General features: G+C 41.2%; 1 protein-coding gene across 1 annotated transcript in view; it reads left to right on the forward strand.

Moving 5' to 3' along the window:
- The first annotated feature begins 17,866 nt into the window (after nucleotides 1-17,866).
- Nucleotides 17,867-22,820, forward strand: part of plg (plasminogen) — a 28,673-nt gene continuing 23,719 nt past the window's right edge. Inside the window, exon 1 of the mRNA XM_056294820.1 lies at nucleotides 17,867-17,981. Within this exon, the coding sequence (XP_056150795.1) occupies nucleotides 17,933-17,981 (49 nt within the window). The 5' untranslated portion in view covers nucleotides 17,867-17,932. The remainder of the gene's footprint in view (nucleotides 17,982-22,820) is intronic.

Here is a 22,820-nt window from a genome sequence, read left to right on the forward strand (position 1 = left end):
CACACATGTGAGATAAGAGACAGAAAACACTTCTCACACATGTGAGGTAAGAGACAGAAAACATAAAACACTTCTCACACATGTGAGATAAGAGACAGAAAACATGGAACACTTCTCACACATGTGAGATAAGAGACAGAAAACATAAAACACTTCTCACACATGTGAGATAAGAGAAAGAAAACACTTCTCACACATGTGAGGTAAGAGACAGAAAACATGAAACACTTCTCACACATGTGAGATAAGAGACAGAAAACACTTCTCACACATGTGAGGTAAGAGACAGAAAACATAAAACACTTCTCACACATGTGAGATAAGAGACAGAAAACATGGAACACTTCTCACACATGTGAGATAAGAGACAGAAAACATAAAACACTTCTCACACATGTGAGATAAGAGACAGAAAACATAAAACACTTCTCACACATGTGAGATAAGAGACAGAAAACACTTCTCACACATGTGAGATAAGAGACAGAAAACATAAAACACTTCTCACACATGTAAGGTAAGAGACAGAAAACACTTCTCACACTTGTGAGATAAGAGACAGAAAACATGAAACACTTCTCACACATGTGAGGTAAGAGACATAAAACACTTCTCACAGATGTGAGATAAGAGACATAAAACACTTCTCACACATGTGAGGTAAAAGACAGAAAACATAAAACACTTCTCACACATGTGAGATAAGAGACAGAAAACATAAAACACTTCTCACACATGTGAGATAAGAGACAGAAAACACTTCTCACACATGTGAGATAAGAGACAGAAAACATAAAACACTTCTCACACATGTGAGATAAGAGACAGAAAACATAAAACACTTCTCACACATGTGAGATAAGAGACAGAAAACACTTCTCACACATGTGAGAAAAGAGACAGAAAACACTTCTCACACATGTGAGATAAGAGACAGAAAACATGAAACACTTCTCACACATGTGAGGTAAGAGACATAAAACACTTCTCACACATGTGAGATAAGAGACAGAAAACACTTCTCACACATGTGAGATAAGAGACAGAAAACATAAAACACTTCTCACACATGTGAGATAAGAGACAGAAAACACTTCTCACACATGTGAGATAAGAGACATAAAACACTTCTCACACATGTGAGATAAGAGACAGAAAACATAAAACACTTCTCACACATGTGAGATAAGAGACAGAAAACATAAAACACTTCTCACACATGTGAGATAAGAGACAGAAAACATAAAACACTTCTCACACATGTGATATAAGAGACAGAAAACACTTCTCACACATGTGAGATAAGAGACAGAAAACATAAAACACTTCTCACACATGTGAGATAAGAGACAGAAAACATAAAACACTTCTCACACATGTGAGATAAGAGACAAAAAACACTTCTCACACATGTGAGATAAGAGACAGAAAACACTTCTCACACATGAGAGATAAGAGACAGAAAACATAAAACACTTCTCACACATGTGAGATAAGAGACAGAAAACACTTGTCACACATGTGAGATAAGAGACAGAAAACACTTCTCACACATGTGAGATAAGAGACAGAAAACATGAAACACTTCTCACACATGTGAGATAAGAGACAGAAAACATAAAACACTTCTCACACATGTGAGATAAGAGACAGAAAACATAAAACACTTCTCACACATGTGAGATAAGAGACAGAAAACATAAAACACTTCTCACACATGTGAGATAAGAGACAGAAAACACTTCTCACACATGTGAGATAAGAGACAGAAAACACTTCTCACACATGTGAGATAAAAGACAGAAAACACTTCTCACACATGTGAGATAAGAGACAGAAAACATGAAACACTTCTCACACATGTGAGATAAGAGACAGAAAACATGAAACACTTCTCACACATGTGAGATAAAAGACAGAAAACACTTCTCACACATGTGAGATAAGAGACAGAAAACATAAAACACTTCTCACACATGTGAGATAAGAGACAGAAAACATGAAACACTTCTCACACATGTGAGGTAAGAGACATAAAACACTTCTCACACATGTGAGATAAGAGACAGAAAACATAAAACATTTCTTACACATGTGAGGTAAGAGACAGAAAACACTTCTCACACATGTGAGATAAGAGACAGAAAACATAAAACATTTCTTACACATGTGAGATAAGAGACAGAAAACATAAAAAACTTCTCACACATGTGAGGTAAGAGACAGAAAACACTTCTCACACATGTGACGTAAGAGACAGAAAACACTTGTCACACATGTGAGATAAGAGACAGAAAACATAAAACACTTCTCAAACATGTGAGGTAAGAGACAGAAAACACTTGTCACACATGTGAGATAAGAGACAGAAAACACTTCTCACACATGTGAGATAAGAGAAAGAAAACACTTGTCACACATGTGAGATAAGAGACAGAAAACACTTGTCACACATGTGATATAAGAGAAAGAAAACACTTGTCACACATGTGAGATAAGAGACAGAAAACATGAAACACTTGTCACACATGTGAGGTAAGAGACAGAAAACATGAAACACTTCTCACACATGTGAGATAAAAGACAGAAAACACTTCTCACACATGTGAGATAAGAGACAGAAAACATGAAACACTTCTCACACATGTGAGATAAGAGACAGAAAACATAAAACACTTCTCACACATGTGAGATAAGAGACAGAAAACAGAAAACACTTCTCACACATGTGAGATAAGAGACAGAAAACATGAAACACTTCTCACACATGTGAGGTAAGAGACAGAAAACATAAAACACTTCTCACACATGTGAGGTAAGAGACATAAAACACTTCTCACACATGTGAGATATGAGAAAGAAAACACTTGTCACACATGTGAGATAAGAGACAGAAAACACTTGTCACACATGTGATATAAGAGAAAGAAAACACTTGTCACACATGTGAGATAAGAGACTGAAAACATAAAACACTTCTCACACATGTGAGGTAAGAGACAGAAAACATAAAACACTTCTCACACATGTGAGGTAAGAGACAGAAAACACTTCTCACACATGTGAGATAAGAGACAGAAAACACTTCTCACACATGTGAGATAAGAGACAGAAAACACTTCTCACACATGTGAGATAAGAGACAGAAAACACTTCTCACACATGTGAGATAAGAGACATAAAACACTTCTCACACATGTGAGATAAGAGACAGAAAACAGAAAACACTTCTCACACATGTGAGGTAAGAGACAGAAAACACTTCTCACACATGTGAGATAAGAGACAGAAAACATAAAACACTTCTCATACATGTGAGATAAGAGACATAAAACATAAAACACTTCTCACGCATGTGAGATAAGAGACAGAAAACACTTCTCACACATGTGAGGTAAGAGACAGAAAACACTTCTCACACATGTGAGGTAAGAGACAGAAAACACTTCTCACACATGTGAGGTAAGAGACAGAAAACACTTCTCACACATGTGAGATAAGAGACAGAAAACATAAAACACTTCTCACACATGTGAGGTAAGAGACAGAAAACACTTCTCACACATGTGAGATAAGAGACAGAAAACATAAAACACTTCTCACACATGTGAGATAAGAGACAGAAAACACTTCTCACACATGTGAGATAAGAGACAGAAAACACTTCTCACACATGTGAGATAAGAGACATAAAACATAAAACACTTCTCACACATGTGAGATAAGAGACAGAAAACACTTCTCACACATGTGAGATAAGAGACAGAAAACATAAAACACTTCTCACACATGTGAGGTAAGAGACAGAAAACACTTCTCACACATGTGAGATAAGAGACAGAAAACACTTCTCACACATGTGAGATAAGAGACAGAAAACACTTCTCACACATGTGAGATAAGAGACAGAAAACACTTCTCACACATGTGAGATAAGAGACATAAAACACTTCTCACACATGTGAGATAAGAGACAGAAAACAGAAAACACTTCTCACACATGTGAGATAAGAGACAGAAAACACTTCTCACACATGTGAGATAAGAGACAGAAAACATAAAACACTTCTCATACATGTGAGATAAGAGACATAAAACATAAAACACTTCTCACGCATGTGAGATAAGAGACAGAAAACACTTCTCACACATGTGAGGTAAGAGACAGAAAACACTTCTCACACATGTGAGGTAAGAGACAGAAAACACTTCTCACACATGTGAGATAAGAGAAAGAAAACACTTCTCACACATGTGAGATAAGAGACAGAAAACACTTCTCACACATGTGAGATAAGAGACAGAAAACACTTCTCACACATGTGAGATAAGAGAAAGAAAACACTTGTCACACATGTGAGATAAGAGAACGAAAACACTTGTCACACATGTGAGGTAAGAGACAGAAAACATGAAACACTTGTCACACATGTGAGATAAGAGACAGAAAACACTTGTCACACATGTGAGATAAGAGACAGAAAACATGAAACACTTGTCACACATGTGAGATAAGAGACAGAAAACATGAAACACTTGTCACACATGTGAGGTAAGAGACAGAAAACATGAAACACTTCTCATACATGTGAGATAAGAGACAGAAAACATGAAACACTTCTCACACATGTGAGGTAAGAGACAGAAAACACTTCTCACACATGTGAGATAAGAGACAGAAAACACTTCTCACACATGTGAGATAAGAGACAGAAAACATGGAACACTTCTCACACATGTGAGATAAGAGACAGAAAACATAAAACACTTCTCACACATGTGAGATAAGAGACAGAAAACACTTCTCACACATGTGAGATAAGAGAGAGAAAACACTTGTCACACATGTGAGATAAGAGACAGAAAACACTTGTCACACATGTGAGATAAGAGAAAGAAAACACTTGTCACACATGTGAGATAAGAGACAGAAAACATGAAACACTTCTCACACATGTGAGGTAAGAGACAGAAAACATGAAACACTTCTCACACATGTGAGATAAGAGACAGAAAACACTTCTCACACATGTGAGGTAAGAGACAGAAAACATAAAACACTTCTCACACATGTGAGATAAGAGACAGAAAACATGGAACACTTCTCACACATGTGAGATAAGAGACAGAAAACATAAAACACTTCTCACACATGTGAGATAAGAGACAGAAAACATAAAACACTTCTCACACATGTGAGATAAGAGACAGAAAACACTTCTCGCACATGTGAGATAAGAGACAGAAAACATAAAACACTTCTCACACATGTAAGGTAAGAGACAGAAAACACTTCTCACACTTGTGAGATAAGAGACAGAAAACATGAAACACTTCTCACACATGTGAGGTAAGAGACATAAAACACTTCTCACAGATGTGAGATAAGAGACATAAAACACTTCTCACACATGTGAGGTAAAAGACAGAAAACATAAAACACTTCTCACACATGTGAGATAAGAGACAGAAAACATAAAACACTTCTCACACATGTGAGATAAGAGACAGAAAACACTTCTCACACATGTGAGATAAGAGACAGAAAACATAAAACACTTCTCACACATGTGAGATAAGAGACAGAAAACATAAAACACTTCTCACACATGTGAGATAAGAGACAGAAAACACTTCTCACACATGTGAGAAAAGAGACAGAAAACACTTCTCACACATGTGAGATAAGAGACAGAAAACATGAAACACTTCTCACACATGTGAGGTAAGAGACATAAAACACTTCTCACACATGTGAGATAAGAGACAGAAAACACTTCTCACACATGTGAGATAAGAGACAGAAAACATAAAACACTTCTCACACATGTGAGATAAGAGACAGAAAACACTTCTCACACATGTGAGATAAGAGACATAAAACACTTCTCACACATGTGAGATAAGAGACAGAAAACATGAAACACTTCTCACACATGTGAGATAAGAGACAGAAAACATGAAACACTTCTCACACATGTGAGATAAGAGACAGAAAACATGAAACACTTCTCACACATGTGAGATAAAAGACAGAAAACACTTCTCACACATGTGAGATAAGAGACAGAAAACATGAAACACTTCTCACACATGTGAGATAAGAGACAGAAAACACTTCTCACACATGTGAGATAAGAGACAGAAAACAGAAAACACTTCTCACACATGTGAGATAAGAGACAGAAAACATGAAACACTTCTCACACATGTGAGGTAAGAGACAGAAAACATAAAACACTTCTCACACATGTGAGGTAAGAGACATAAAACACTTCTCACACATGTGAGATAAGAGAAAGAAAACACTTGTCACACATGTGAGATAAGAGACAGAAAACACTTGTCACACATGTGATATAAGAGAAAGAAAACACTTGTCACACATGTGAGATAAGAGACAGAAAACATAAAACACTTCTCACACATGTGACGTAAGAGACATAAAACACTTCTCACACATGTGAGGTAAGAGACAGAAAACATAAAACACTTCTCACACATGTGAGGTAAGAGACAGAAAACACTTCTCACACATGTGAGATAAGAGACAGAAAACACTTCTCACACATGTGAGATAAGAGACAGAAAACACTTCTCACACATGTGAGATAAGAGACATAAAACACTTCTCACACATGTGAGATAAGAGACAGAAAACAGAAAACACTTCTCACACATGTGAGGTAAGAGACAGAAAACACTTCTCACACATGTGAGATAAGAGACAGAAAACATAAAACACTTCTCATACATGTGAGATAAGAGACATAAAACATAAAACACTTCTCACGCATGTGAGATAAGAGACAGAAAACACTTCTCACACATGTGAGGTAAGAGACAGAAAACACTTCTCACACATGTGAGGTAAGAGACAGAAAACACTTCTCACACATGTGAGATATGAGAAAGAAAACACTTCTCACACATGTGAGATAAGAGACAGAAAACAATTCTCACACATGTGAGATAAGAGACAGAAAACATAAAACACTTCTCACACATGTGAGGTAAGAGACAGAAAACACTTCTCACACATGTGAGATAAGAGACAGAAAACATAAAACACTTCTCACACATGTGAGATAAGAGACAGAAAACACTTCTCACACATGTGAGATAAGAGACAGAAAACACTTCTCACACATGTGAGATAAGAGACATAAAACATAAAACACTTCTCACACATGTGAGATAAGAGACAGAAAACATAAAACACTTCTCACACATGTGAGATAAGAGACAGAAAACACTTCTCACACATGTGAGATAAGAGACAGAAAACATAAAACACTTCTCACACATGTGAGATAAGAGACAGAAAACACTTCTCACACATGTGAGATAAGAGACATAAAACATGAAACACTTCTCACACATGTGAGATAAGAGACATAAAACATAAAACACTTCTCACACATGTGAGATAAGAGACAGAAAACATTAAACACTTCTCACACATGTGAGATAAGAGACATAAAACATAAAACACTTCTCACACATGTGAGATAAGAGACAGAAAACATTAAACACTTCTCACGCATGTGAGATAAGAGACATAAAACATAAAACACTTCTCACACATGTGAGATAAGAGACAGAAAACATTAAACACTTCTCACACATGTGAGATAAGAGACAGAAAACACTTCTCACACATGTGAGATAAGAGACAGAAAACACTTCTCACACATGTGAGATAAGAGAAAGAAAACACTTGTCACACATGTGAGATAAGAGACAGAAAACACTTGTCACACATGTGAGATAAGAGACAGAAAACACTTCTCACACATGTGAGATAAGAGAAAGAAAACACTTGTCACACATGTGAGATATGAGAACGAAAACACTTGTCACACATGTGAGGTAAGAGACAGAAAACATGAAACACTTGTCACACATGTGAGATAAGAGAAAGAAAACATGAAACACTTCTCACACATGTGAGATAAGAGACAGAAAACACTTGTCACACATGTGAGATAAGAGACAGAAAACATGAAACACTTGTCACACATGTGAGGTAAGAGACAGAAAACATGAAACACTTCTCACACATGTGAGATAAGAGACAGAAAACACTTCTCACACATGTGAGATAAGAGACAGAAAACACTTCTCACACATGTGAGATAAGAGACAGAAAACACTTCTCACACATGTGAGATAAGAGACAGAAAACACTTCTCACACATGTGAGATAAGAGACAGAAAACACTTCTCACACATGTGAGATAAGAGACAGAAAACACTTCTCACACATGTGAGATAAGAGACAGAAAACACTTCTCACACATGTGAGATAAGAGACAGAAAACACTTCTCACACATGTGAGATAAGAGACATAAAACACTTCTCACACATGTGAGATAAGAGACAGAAAACATAAAACACTTCTCACACATGTGAGGTAAGAGACAGAAAACACTTCTCACACATGTGAGATAAGAGACAGAAAACATAAAACACTTCTCATACATGTGAGATAAGAGACATAAAACATAAAACACTTCTCACGCATGTGAGATAAGAGACAGAAAACACTTCTCACACATGTGAGATAAGAGACAGAAAACACTTCTCACACATGTGAGGTAAGAGACAGAAAACACTTCTCACACATGTGAGGTAAGAGACAGAAAACACTTCTCACACATGTGAGATAAGAGAAAGAAAACACTTCTCACACATGTGAGATAAGAGACAGAAAACACTTCTCACACATGTGAGATAAGAGACAGAAAACATAAAACACTTCTCACACATGTGAGGTAAGAGACAGAAAACACTTCTCACACATGTGAGATAAGAGACAGAAAACATAAAACACTTCTCACACATGTGAGATAAGAGACATAAAACACTTCTCACAGATGTGAGATAAGAGACAGAAAACATAAAACACTTCTCACACATGTGAGATAAGAGACATAAAACACTTCTCACACATGTGAGATAAGAGACAGAAAACATGAAACACTTCTCACACATGTGAGATAAGAGACAGAAAACACTTCTCACACATGTGAGATAAGAGACAGAAAACACTTCTCACACATGTGAGATAAGAGACATAAAACATAAAACACTTCTCACACATGTGAGATAAGAGACAGAAAACATAAAACACTTCTCACACATGTGAGATAAGAGACAGAAAACACTTCTCACACATGTGAGATAAGAGACATAAAACACTTCTCACACATGTGAGATAAGAGACATAAAACATGAAACACTTCTCACACATGTGAGATAAGAGACATAAAACATAAAACACTTCTCACACATGTGAGATAAGAGACAGAAAACATTAAACACTTCTCACGCATGTGAGATAAGAGACATAAAACATAAAACACTTCTCACACATGTGAGATAAGAGACATAAAACATAAAACACTTCTCACACATGTGAGATAAGAGACATAAAACATAAAACACTTCTCACACATGTGAGATAAGAGACAGAAAACATTAAACACTTCTCACGCATGTGAGATAAGAGACATAAAACATAAAACACTTCTCACACATGTGAGATAAGAGACAGAAAACATAAAACACTTCTCACACATGTGAGATAAGAGACAGAAAACACTTCTCACACATGTGAGATAAGAGACAGAAAACACTTCTCACACATGTGAGATAAGAGAAAGAAAACACTTGTCACACATGTGAGATAAGAGAACGAAAACACTTGTCAAACATGTGAGGTAAGAGACAGAAAACATGAAACACTTGTCACACATGTGAGATAAGAGAAAGAAAACATGAAACACTTCTCACACATGTGAGATAAGAGACAGAAAACACTTGTCACACATGTGAGATAAGAGACAGAAAACATGAAACACTTGTCACACATGTGAGATAAGAGACAGAAAACATGAAACACTTGTCACACATGTGAGGTAAGAGACAGAAAACATGAAACACTTCTCACACATGTGAGATAAGAGACAGAAAACATGAAACACTTCTCACACATGTGAGGTAAGAGACAGAAAACACTTCTCACACATGTGAGATAAGAGACAGAAAACACTTCTCACACATGTGAGATAAGAGACAGAAAACATGGAACACTTCTCACACATGTGAGATAAGAGACAGAAAACATAAAACACTTCTCACACATGTGAGATAAGAGACAGAAAACACTTCTCACACATGTGAGATAAGAGAGAGAAAACACTTGTCACACATGTGAGATAAGAGACAGAAAACACTTGTCACACATGTGAGATAAGAGAAAGAAAACACTTGTCACACATGTGAGATGAGAGACAGAAAACATGAAACACTTCTCACACATGTGAGGTAAGAGACAGAAAACACTTCTCACACATGTGAGGTAAGAGACAGAAAACATGAAACACTTCTCACACATGTGAGATAAGAGACAGAAAACACTTCTCACACATGTGAGGTAAGAGACAGAAAACATAAAACACTTCTCACACATGTGAGATAAGAGACAGAAAACATAAAACACTTCTCACACATGTGAGATAAGAGACAGAAAACATAAAACACTTCTCACACATGTGAGATAAGAGACAGAAAACACTTCTCACACATGTGAGGTAAGAGACAGAAAACATAAAACACTTCTCACACATGTGAGATAAGAGACAGAAAACATAAAACACTTCTCACACATGTGAGATAAGAGACAGAAAACACTTCTCACACATGTGAGATAAGAGACAGAAAACATAAAACACTTCTCACACATGTGAGATAAGAGACAGAAAACATAAAACACTTCTCACACATGTGAGATAAGAGACAGAAAACACTTCTCACACATGTGAGAAAAGAGACAGAAAACACTTCTCACACATGTGAGATAAGAGACAGAAAACATGAAACACTTCTCACACATGTGAGGTAAGAGACATAAAACACTTCTCACACATGTGAGATAAGAGACAGAAAACACTTCTCACACATGTGAGATAAGAGACAGAAAACATAAAACACTTCTCACACATGTGAGATAAGAGACAGAAAACACTTCTCACACATGTGAGATAAGACACATAAAACACTTCTCACACATGTGAGATAAGAGACAGAAAACATAAAACACTTCTCACACATGTGAGATAAGAGACAGAAAACATAAAACACTTCTCACACATGTGAGATAAGAGACAGAAAACATAAAACACTTCTCACACATGTGAGATAAGAGACAGAAAACACTTCTCACACATGTGAGATAAGAGACAGAAAACATAAAACACTTCTCACACATGTGAGATAAGAGACAGAAAACATAAAACACTTCTCACACATGTGAGATAAGAGACAGAAAACACTTCTCACACATGTGAGATAAGAGACAGAAAACACTTCTCACACATGTGAGATAAGAGACAGAAAACATAAAACACTTCTCACACATGTGAGATAAGAGACAGAAAACACTTGTCACACATGTGAGATAAGAGACAGAAAACACTTCTCACACATGTGAGATAAGAGACAGAAAACATGAAACACTTCTCACACATGTGAGATAAGAGACAGAAAACATAAAACACTTCTCACACATGTGAGATAAGAGACAGAAAACATAAAACACTTCTCACACATGTGAGATAAGAGACAGAAAACATAAAACACTTCTCACACATGTGAGATAAGAGACAGAAAACACTTCTCACACATGTGAGATAAGAGACAGAAAACACTTCTCACACATGTGAGATAAAAGACAGAAAACACTTCTCACACATGTGAGATAAGAGATAGAAAACATGAAACACTTCTCACACATGTGAGATAAGAGACAGAAAACATGAAACACTTCTCACACATGTGAGGTAAGAGACATAAAACACTTCTCACACATGTGAGATAAGAGACAGAAAACATAAAACATTTCTTACACATGTGAGGTAAGAGACAGAAAACACTTCTCACACATGTGAGATAAGAGACAGAAAACATAAAACATTTCTTACACATGTGAGGTAAGAGACAGAAAACACTTCTCACACATGTGAGATAAGAGACAGAAAACATAAAACATTTCTTACACATGTGAGATAAGAGACAGAAAACATAAAAAACTTCTCACACATGTGAGGTAAGAGACAGAAAACACTTCTCACACATGTGAGATAAGAGACAGAAAACATGAAACACTTCTCACACATGTGAGATAAGAGACAGAAAACATAAAACACTTCTCACACATGTGAGGTAAGAGACAGAAAACATAAAACACTTCTCACACATGTGAGGTAAGAGACAGAAAACACTTCTCACACATGTGACGTAAGAGACAGAAAACACTTGTCACACATGTGAGATAAGAGACAGAAAACATAAAACACTTCTCACACATGTGAGGTAAGAGACAGAAAACACTTGTCACACATGTGAGATAAGAGAAAGAAAACACTTGTCACACATGTGAGATAAGAGACAGAAAACACTTGTCACACATGTGAGATAAGAGACAGAAAACACTTGTCACACATGTGATATAAGAGAAAGAAAACACTTGTCACACATGTGAGATAAGAGACAGAAAACATGAAACACTTGTCACACATGTGAGGTAAGAGACAGAAAACATGAAACACTTCTCACACATGTGAGATAAGAGACATAAAACACTTCTCACACATGTGAGATAAGAGACAGAAAACATGAAACACTTCTCACACATGTGAGATAAGAGACAGAAAACATAAAACACTTCTCACACATGTGAGATAAGAGACAGAAAACAGAAAACACTTCTCACACATGTGAGATAAGAGACAGAAAACATGAAACACTTCTCACACATGTGAGGTAAGAGACAGAAAACATAAAACACTTCTCACACATGTGAGATAAGAGACAGAAAACATAAAACACTTCTCACACATGTGAGATAAGAGACATAAAACACTTCTCACACATGTGAGATAAGAGACAGAAAACATGAAACACTTGTCACACATGTGAGGTAAGAGACATAAAACACTTCTCACACATGTGAGATAAGAGACAGAAAACACTTCTCACACATGTGAGGTAAGAGACAGAAAACACTTCTCACACATGTGAGCTAAGAGACAGAAAACATAAAACAGTTCTCACACATGTGAGATAAGAGACAGAAAACACTTCTCACACATGTGAGCTAAGAGACAGAAAACACTTCTCACACATGTGAGATAAGAGACAGAAAACATGAAACACTTCTCACACATGTGAGGTAAGAGACAGAAAACATAAAACACTTCTCACACATGTGAGGTAAGAGACAGAAAACACTTCTCACACATGTGAGATAAGAGACAGAAAACATAAAACACTTCTCACACATGTGAGATAAGAGACAGAAAACACTTCTCACACATGTGAGATAAGAGACAGAAAACACTTCTCACACATGTGAGATAAGAGACAGAAAACATAAAACACTTCTCACACATGTGAGGTAAGAGACAGAAAACACTTCTCACACATGTGAGATAAGAGACAGAAAACACTTCTCACACATGTGAGGTAAGAGACAGAAAACCTAAAACACTTCTCACACATGTGAGATAAGAGACAGAAAACACTTCTCACACATGTGAGATAAGAGACAGAAAACATAAAACACTTCTCACACATGTGAGATAAGAGACAGAAAACATAAAACACTTCTCACACATGTGAGGTAAGAGACAGAAAACACTTCTCACACATGTGAGGTAAGAGACAGAAAACACTTCTCACACATGTGACGTAAGAGACAGAAAACACTTGTCACACATGTGAGATAAGAGACAGAAAACATAAAACACTTCTCACACATGTGAGGTAAGAGACAGAAAACACTTGTCACACATGTGAGATAAGAGACAGAAAACACTTCTCACACATGTGAGATAAGAGAAAGAAAACACTTGTCACACATGTGAGATAAGAGACAGAAAACACTTGTCACACATGTGAGATAAGAGACAGAAAACACTTGTCACACATGTGATATAAGAGAAAGAAAACACTTGTCACACATGTGAGATAAGAGACAGAAAACATGAAACACTTGTCACACATGTGAGGTAAGAGACAGAAAACATGAAACACTTCTCACACATGTGAGATAAGAGACATAAAACACTTCTCACACATGTGAGATAAGAGACAGAAAACATGAAACACTTCTCACACATGTGAGATAAGAGACAGAAAACATGAAACACTTCTCACACATGTGAGATAAGAGACATAAAACACTTCTCACACATGTGAGATAAGAGACAGAAAACATAAAACACTTCTCACACATGTGAGATAAGAGACAGAAAACACTTCTCACACATGTGAGATAAGAGACAGAAAACATAAAACACTTCTCACACATGTGAGATAAGAGACAGAAAACATAAAACACTTCTCACACATGTGAGATAAGAGACAGAGAACAGAAAACACTTCTCACACATGTGAGATAAGAGACAGAAAACATGAAACACTTCTCACACATGTGAGGTAAGAGACAGAAAACATAAAACACTTCTCACACATGTGAGATAAGAGACAGAAAACATAAAACACTTCTCACACATGTGAGATAAGAGACAGAAAACATAAAACACTTCTCACACATGTGAGATAAGAGACAGAAAACATAAAACACTTCTCACACATGTGAGATAAGAGACAGAAAACATGAAACACTTGTCACACATGTGAGGTAAGAGACATAAAACACTTCTCACACATGTGAGATAAGAGACAGAAAACACTTCTCACACATGTGAGATAAGAGACAGAAAACATAAAACAGTTCTCACACATGTGAGATAAGAGACAGAAAACACTTCTCACACATGTGAGCTAAGAGACAGAAAACACTTCTCACACATGTGAGGTAAGAGACAGAAAACACTTCTCACACATGTGAGCTAAGAGACAGAAAACATAAAACAGTTCTCACACATGTGAGATAAGAGACAGAAAACACTTCTCACACATGTGAGCTAAGAGACAGAAAACACTTCTCACACATGTGAGATAAGAGACAGAAAACATGAAACACTTCTCACACATGTGAGGTAAGAGACAGAAAACATAAAACACTTCTCACACATGTGAGGTAAGAGACAGAAAACACTTCTCACACATGTGAGATAAGAGACAGAAAACATAAAACACTTCTCACACATGTGAGATAAGAGACAGAAAACACTTCTCACACATGTGAGCTAAGAGACAGAAAACACTTCTCACACATGTGAGGTAAGAGACAGAAAACACTTCTCACACATGTGAGGTAAGAGACAGAAAACACTTCTCACACATGTGAGCTAAGAGACAGAAAACATAAAACAGTTCTCACACATGTGAGATAAGAGACAGAAAACACTTCTCACACATGTGAGCTAAGAGACAGAAAACACTTCTCACACATGTGAGATAAGAGACAGAAAACATGAAACACTTCTCACACATGTGAGGTAAGAGACAGAAAACATAAAACACTTCTCACACATGTGAGGTAAGAGACATAAAACACTTCTCACACATGTGAGATAAGAGACAGAAAACACTTCTCACACATGTGAGATAAGAGACAGAAAACATAAAACACTTCTCACACATGTGAGATAAGAGACAGAAAACATAAAACACTTCTCACACATGTGACGTAAGAGACAGAAAGGCGTGTCTGAACCCGTCACACCTAACGCACAGAAACAAAACGAAATGAATCCACATAAGTGAACCTCCGAAGCCATCTCGACCTTATGAAAATGATACCAACACTCAGTGGACCTCATACATTGCCATCACCTTCATATATATTTTTTAGACTTTTTAAGCAAATAGTTGAATACAGATGAAGTTCATAACTTAAAAATGTGGTGCAACTCCAGCAACCGCTTTCATGAGTACAGCGTTGGTGATCAATATCGCCATCTGCAGGCCATTTCCTACAAACACAGTTCACACTTTTGCCGGTCCGTGACAAATATCCTTGAAATAGTGAAATAACTCATTTATAACTTGTCCCAAAAATAAAGGAATTAAAACAGAATGAATTAGACCTGAGTTTATCCGGTTTTTTATTTATTTTTTTCCACCAACGTCTTCATGCAGACGATGAATAAAAACCAACCTGACCTACTTATCCTTAATTCACTGGCGGCTCTGACCATTAGTACCCCTCTGCTTTGCAGCAGCTATGGTAGCTGTGTAACATATGTTGTGTTGTAATGATACCTATGTTTGCAGTGAAGGACATGCTGGCCTGTTTTGGTTGAAGATTAAGAACACATATTGATCTCACCCAAATCTAGATCACACAGAGGCTTCACCAGACAGAGCGAGAGCATAGTTCAGGAACGTGAGGTCATCTGACACGGGACTGTGATACCTCAGAGAGGGAAAGATGCCCCTCACTGTTTTACAACGTTACTGTGATCAAACTGCATCAGTCGCCTCCTGCAGGGCTTGCAGACTGCTGTGACTGTGTGTGGGCTACGGTGAGGTGGCAGAGGTGGAGAATTGATTAGCGTGTTGATGAGAAACACACAAGGGGTCACATGATATCAAAGGGGTGAAAAGTCATGTCAGGTTTCCTAGATCTTTTCCTAAAATGGGTAATAACCAGAAAGAGCGGTGTAGGAAGATGGCGGCGCGAACTTACATTTGCACCGGCCTCACCCGGTACCGTCCGTGCAGGGTCTTTGTCCACGTCTGCGTCTAAGTTGGTTTTGGCTTCCTTTGATGGCTGGGAGAGTTGGTGCTGGATCGGCTGGGAGAGCTGGTGCTGGATCGGCTGGGAGAGCTTGGTCTGCTGCGTCCTGTGGGCCCAGGGACCACGGCCCTGACCGGAACTGTACCCAAAGAGGTAACACCAAGTGCGGTCTGACAGGGTGCGGAAGCGGGGCAGGCTAAGCTAACTGCTAGCCCATGCAGACCGGCGGTTCCGATATCCCCGAGGGCGGTCTGGCAGCGGCCTCGTCTGGCGTTGACGGTGTTTTAGTGTCGTGGTGTGGAGTGCGGGGAGGTGTGTCGAAGGTGTCTGGCTGGGAGAGCTGGCGTTGGATCGGCTGAGGGAGCCTGGTCTGCTGCGTCCGGTGGGCCCAGGCACCACGGCCCTGCCGGAGCTGCGTCCGAGGAGGGAACCCCGAGGGCGAGGAGGTAACCCCGAGGGCGGTCTGACAGGACGCGGAAGCGGGGCAGGCTAAGCTAACTGCTAGCCCAGGCAGACCGGCGGTTCCGACAGTCATCCTGGCTGGCGCTCGAGCTCCTGGGCAGTGGAATTTGGGGACTGTATCGTTAACTTTCCTTCTTTCTTTTTTTTTGTATGTTTTTGGTGGTGTCGTTTTTGGGAAATTTGGGCGGTGTGTTTTTGTCTTTTGTGTGTCGCACTGCTGTGGGCTGGGGGGGGGGGGAGAGGAAACGGGGATTTCGTTTCTTTTGTGTAGGCAAGCACATAAAAGAAACGACACTAAGTTGTTCTTAATTCCTGAAGAGAGCGCCAGGGCTGCAAATCGGAACTGCGGGTGCGTTTCAATAGGGTCGAGAGAGCGTCCCCCCCCCCCACATGGATACATTGTTGCAGAAGGGGAACAACGTGGGGATTAAAACAACAAAGGTCTCACTTACACGCAGTACCACACAATACGTGTTGCACTCTCCCAGCCCGGGTCATCACCGTGGAACGAATCAGAATCAGGACTGAAGCGACGGGCGTGATTGCACACTATTGAGACGCGTCCCTCTGCGTTCCAAAACTCACCGCAGATAAACTGAAGGTTTTTGCCCCTTGCTCCTTAGCTGCCCTTGCTAGGTCAATGATTGACTTATGAATAAGATGGCACTTGTTTGTCTAACTGACAGGACCCCGATACTGGAACAGCAGACCTCTATCCGTGATGACTGTGAGCTGCTAGTCAGGGCCTCGCCATGGACCCGTACAAAGCGACTTTCCTCCTGCAGCTCTTCATCCTCACTGGTAAGACACATCTGCAGGAAATAACACCTCAAATACCCTTGACATCGTGGCTATTGCTGACGTCATGAAGGCACGACCTGTCATAAACCGGTATATTAATAAGAGAAAACGAGAAAATGAACAGCATTTTACTGAACTCTGAGTTGTGCCTCTGTCTCCGAGCAGGTCATGTTTTACAGTGTGGAGGGTGACGTTTGGAAGTGTTCCCCACACTTTGAAATGTGGTGTGCTCTTTGCTGTGTTGCTGCGGCCTCCCCGAGTAAGTGCGCTTTTCGTGAGCTGTTTTATTTCTACATCTTCTAACCGCGTCGTGCACATTGCCCCGGTTTGGCTCCTTTTGCGCAACTATCCATATACTGGAAGAAGGATCCTTCCCCTGAAGAGGCTTCCTTTCTGCGCTTCTTCCTCGTCAACATCCAGGGGCGCCCACGGCCACCCTGCGTTGTTCCCTTCATCTAATTGCTTCTCACTATGTGAGGGTTTGAGCCCTCGTAACTACACAAATCGACTTGACTTGGTGAGGGGATTCACAGCTGATATTTACACCTGTGTTGTGTGTGTGCAGATTGTCTTGGCTGCACGCCTCTCGGAGGCCGGACCACGCTTGCAAAGTGTCAGCACAGCGTTTAGGCTTTTAAGCAAGATCCCCACTTATTCTGTTCGGTTCTACGTGCAGTTTGGATGCAAAGCTGTAGGTAGGACGACGATGATGAACTTTTGTTCAAGGTACTTTCTGTAGACGGTCTACGAGCCTTTCACGGCAGATGGCTGAACATTGTGAAGTGGTGAGCTGTTGGTTTGTGTGTCTGAACGCTTCACCGGCACAGCGGCTCAGATCTGTAGTTAAAGGAAAGGGAGGAAAACATTATAAGCCCCTTTTTTGTCATATTGGGAATTAAAATTGTACTTTACAGTTTAAAAAAAAGTTAAAATCCCTCAAAATAAGTAATTTAAAAAAAAATTGGTAACACTTTAGTATGGGGAACGTAGTCACCATTAATTAGGTGCTTATTAGCATGCAAATTAGCAACATATTGGCTCTTACTTGGTCATTATTACGTACTCATTAATGCCTTATTCTGCATGGCCTTATTATACAACCAGTAAGCCATTAACTATGAGTTTTCCCTCTATAACCTCAGAATTGCTTATTAGTAGTACCATCTCAATATGCTTTGCTTAGTATGGCCTTTATAAGGTGGTAGTACCACAAGAGGAGTTATTCTCCCTTACTATCACTTAATAAATATGCTCTGTTCTTACATAACAACACACAACACTACAAGTGTTCATAGTGTTACATTACTGTAAATTAAGTTTCTGTTACTTAGAATATGTTCCCCATACTAAAGTGACATCTTGATCATTACTAATTCACTAGTAATTAAGTTTGTTTATGTTCCCCATACTAAAGTGTTACCAAAAAATTTTTTTACATTTTTTTAACTGGACATCAAATATTTGATGTAAGGCAACAGGAGCGTTGACCTCACGAGCAGACGTGGTTCAGAAGACTTCTTGTCAGTGACCCGACTCCTACTCACCTTTTATAGGGGGCCTATTATGCAAAACTCACTTGTTCAGTGTTTTTGCATATACATGTGCGTCTCTGCTGGGCCTACTAACACACAAACTTTGGAGTAAAACTACCCAGTCGTTTTGTTGCGGGCAGCCAAATTGAAAAATGGAAAAAAGTTCAGACCCAGCAAGCCGTTCAAATATCCTTCCGCCCTTTACGTCACGGAAGGAAAATCATTATAATAATCCCGCCTTCGGTTGAATAGCTCCGCCCACCTGCCGACCTGGCTATAAAGGTCGGCATTTTTTGCGGGTACCGCTAGCCAGTGTTGCCAGGTCCGCGGTTTTCCCGCGGAATTGGGTTACTTTCAAGATGTTGCCGCGGGCTGTTTTTTTTTTTTTTTTGCCTGCGGGTTGAGGTTTTGCATGCAAATTACATTAATTGTATATTTAAATAAAATAATTTAAAAATGGGCTAAATTTTAAACACATTTCAAATTCAGCAATTTACACAACTATAGCGCTGATACAATCGTACTCACATCTGTCTGTGAATGTTCTCATTCATCCAGGTCCTGGTTGTCCAAAGGAGTTGAATCAAGTGCAACTGGACTTGGTATATATCCGTGAAGACGTTTCGCCTCTCATCCAAGAGGCTTCCTCAGTTCGTGCCTTTCTGCCTAGACCAAGCTAGCTTGCCTAGACCAAGCTTGGTCTAGGCAGAAAGACCAAGCTAGCAGAAAGACCAAGCTAGCTAACTTGGTCTAGACCAAGTTAGCTAGCTTGGTCTAGCTTGGTCTAGTTCGCGCCTTTCTGAGGAAGCCTCTTGGATGAGAGGCGAAACGTCTTCACGGATATATACCAAGTCCAGTTGCACTTGATTCAGCTCCTTTGGATGACGTACTCAAATCCTGATCTTAACCATTAGTGAGAAACAAGCCAAACTGACTCCAGATCAGCACTTACACACGTGGCCATGGGTCACGCCCCTCTCTGGCTGGCACACAGAGTGAGCCCGCGCTCCTGCCTGACTCCCGCTCTCACAGTGACTTGTTGAGCTAACGAAAGCTACGCTACCTAGCTATCAATCCGGGAAGAAAGAGATGACACCCGGTAAGTGGGCAAAATATGGGAAGAGATACAATAAGGAGTGGGAAAGTGAAAACGGCCTGAAGGATTGGATAGAAGGTGTGGCCGGAGATGAACCCAAAGCTTTCTGTCGGTACTGCAGATTCGAGCGCGTCATGGTGATCTCCAAACCCACAGCAAAACGGAGAAGCACATTGGACTTCTGGTATTGGGCTGTTTTGGGGCTAGTTTTGGGCTAGTTTTGATTGGCCATTGGACTGGTTTTATCACAAAGACCTGGCAACCCTGTCGCTAGCTGTTCTTGGCTGTAATAACCCGCACAAATGGCTACATCGGCTCCCAACCTCAGAGGGCAGAAGAGCTGAGTGGATAAAGTTTATTTTTTGAGAGCCGGGGGGGTGTCGGCCGTACCGCGGGTGCTTTCTCTGGCCGGGCTGCCTAAGCCATGGCCAGCCTTGGCGTCGTCGAAAGCTTCGTCCATCCCCGGGGACCAGTCTACCTCGCCCTCGGCTTCCTTGCCCCGCAGGGCCTCGTACAAGGGCCGCATGCAGTGTGCGGTGAACCTGTTATAAAAGTTCACCATGCCCAGGAACTCCTGCAGGGACTTCACAGTGCGGGGGCGTGGAAAACTGGCGACGGCGTCCCTGCGGGGAGACGCGGTGGCCGAGGAAGTCGATGGACGACAGGCTGAGCTGGCACTTAGCTGGGTTGACTATGAGTCCATGCGCACTGAGCCGCTCGAGCAACTGCCGGAGGTGCGTCAGGTGCTCCTCCGCGGACGCGCTGGCCACGAGAATGTCATCCAAGTAAACAAACAAGAACGGCATGTCCCGTAGCACAGAGTCCATCAGCCGCTGGAACGTCTGCGCTGCCCCCTTGAGGCCGAAGGGCATCCGCAGGAACTCGAAGAGTCCAAATGGCGTGATGACCGCTGTCTTGGGCACGTCCCAAGGGTGGACCGGTACCTGGTGGTAGCCCCGCACCAAATCTACTTTGGAAAATTTGGTGGCCCCCGCCAGATGGGTGGAGAAGTCCTGTATGTGCGGAACGGGGTACCGGTCGGGGGTTTTGGCGCTGCTCAGACGACGAAAATCGCCGCAGGGGCGCCAACCGCCGTCAACCTTAGAAACCATGTGCAGGGGGGAGGCCCACGGGCTGTCCGAGCGGCGCACGATGCCGAGGCGTTCCATGGTGGCAAACTCCTCCCTAGCGATCGCGAGCTTAGCAGAGTCGAGGCGCCGAGCACGTGCGTAGACCGGGGGGCCGTCGGTGGCAATATGGTGCTCCACGCCGTGCTTGGCCACCGCTGACGAGAACGTGGGTGTGGTGAGGTCAGGGAACTCTGCGAGCAGTCGTTGATACGTGTCTCCGGCGGAGAGCATGTTTGACAGGCCGAGCGTCCCTGCTCCTCCCAGTGTGCACGGGTATGTAGCGAAAGAGACAGCATCGATCAAGCGACAGTTCGTAACATCCACCAACAGCCTGAAGGCGCACAGGAAGTCCGCGCCCAGGAGGGGAACCGACACCGCGGCCATACCTGGTGCCCTAGGTACGTATGGGCGTGCCGTTCGCGGCATCCATCGGGGGGCCTCGTCTGCCGGGGCCATGGTGTCTGCGGCCGATGCAGGCAGGATGCTACGCTGGGCACCCGAATCGACCAGCAACCTCCGGCCAGATAAGGAGTCCTTGATAAACAACAGCCTGCTGTTCTCGCCGGCGCTCATAGCCGCTACTGAGCGCCGGCCCTGGCGTTTCCCTGGACGCTGAAGCTGCATGGCGGGCAACACTGCTTGGCCCTGGCACCAAACCTGTTGTGGTAATAACACAACCCGCTGTCACGCTGGCGGCGGGCAGCCACCGCAGCCGCGGTGCCCGCTGCGTCCTCCAGCGGCGGGGGCGAGGTCTGGGTGGGGAGCACCGCATGAACGAACTGCTGTCGGTTGGGGGGGGGGGGAATCCTGTCCGCTCCCGCACCCAGAGCGCGGTAGTCTTTGGTGGAGGAGAGGGGGGAGCTGGCTGGTGCTGTGCGCACAGGCGCTGGGAGCTGCCGCAGAAACATATGGGTGAAAATGAAGGAGGGGTCCGCCGAGCCCAAAAGGGCCAACATCTTCTCCAGCAGCTCGGAAGGTTTGCTATCGCCGAGTCCGTTGAGTGACAGCAGGCGACCCGCCTTCTCCATCTCCGACAGCTGGAAGAGCTGCAAAAGGAAGCCTCGAGTGCGCCATATTTCCC

This window comes from Lampris incognitus, chromosome 15 (assembly GCF_029633865.1).
Source record: "Lampris incognitus isolate fLamInc1 chromosome 15, fLamInc1.hap2, whole genome shotgun sequence".
NCBI lineage: Eukaryota > Metazoa > Chordata > Actinopteri > Lampriformes > Lampridae > Lampris > Lampris incognitus.